Below are 249 nucleotides of genomic sequence, written 5' to 3' on the forward strand. Positions count from 1 at the left end.
GGGGCTGCGGGGCTGTGCCGGCGCCAGCGGGACAGGGCGCCCGGGCTCTCAGCCGGGCCTCTCCCGTTTCTGCGGGTCCCTCCAGCCCCTCTTCGCCCTCCCAGACACACCAAAGGTGGCTCTGGCCCGAACGCAGCGGGGTGGCAAAGGAAAAGCCTCCTCATCAGCCCTGAGCCGGCCCGAAGCCCTCAGCCCCGAGAGACGCCAGGCCCTGGAGCGATACCTGCAGTTGCGGAGGTGAGTCTTGGG

At 70.7% G+C, this 249-nt stretch overlaps 1 protein-coding gene across 1 annotated transcript in view; it reads left to right on the forward strand.

The window, feature by feature from the left end:
• The window catches only part of SCNM1 (sodium channel modifier 1), a gene marked incomplete at its 5' end in the record, with an annotated part of 1399 nt that overhangs the window by 864 nt on the left and 286 nt on the right, over positions 1 to 249 (forward strand). Inside the window, one exon of the mRNA XM_010296960.1 lies at positions 86 to 237. Within this exon, the coding sequence (XP_010295262.1) occupies positions 86 to 237 (152 nt within the window). The remainder of the gene's footprint in view (positions 1 to 85; positions 238 to 249) is intronic.

The sequence above is a fragment of the Phaethon lepturus genome, unplaced genomic scaffold (assembly GCF_000687285.1).
Source record: "Phaethon lepturus isolate BGI_N335 unplaced genomic scaffold, ASM68728v1 scaffold39421, whole genome shotgun sequence".
Classification (NCBI taxonomy): Eukaryota; Metazoa; Chordata; class Aves; order Phaethontiformes; family Phaethontidae; genus Phaethon; species Phaethon lepturus.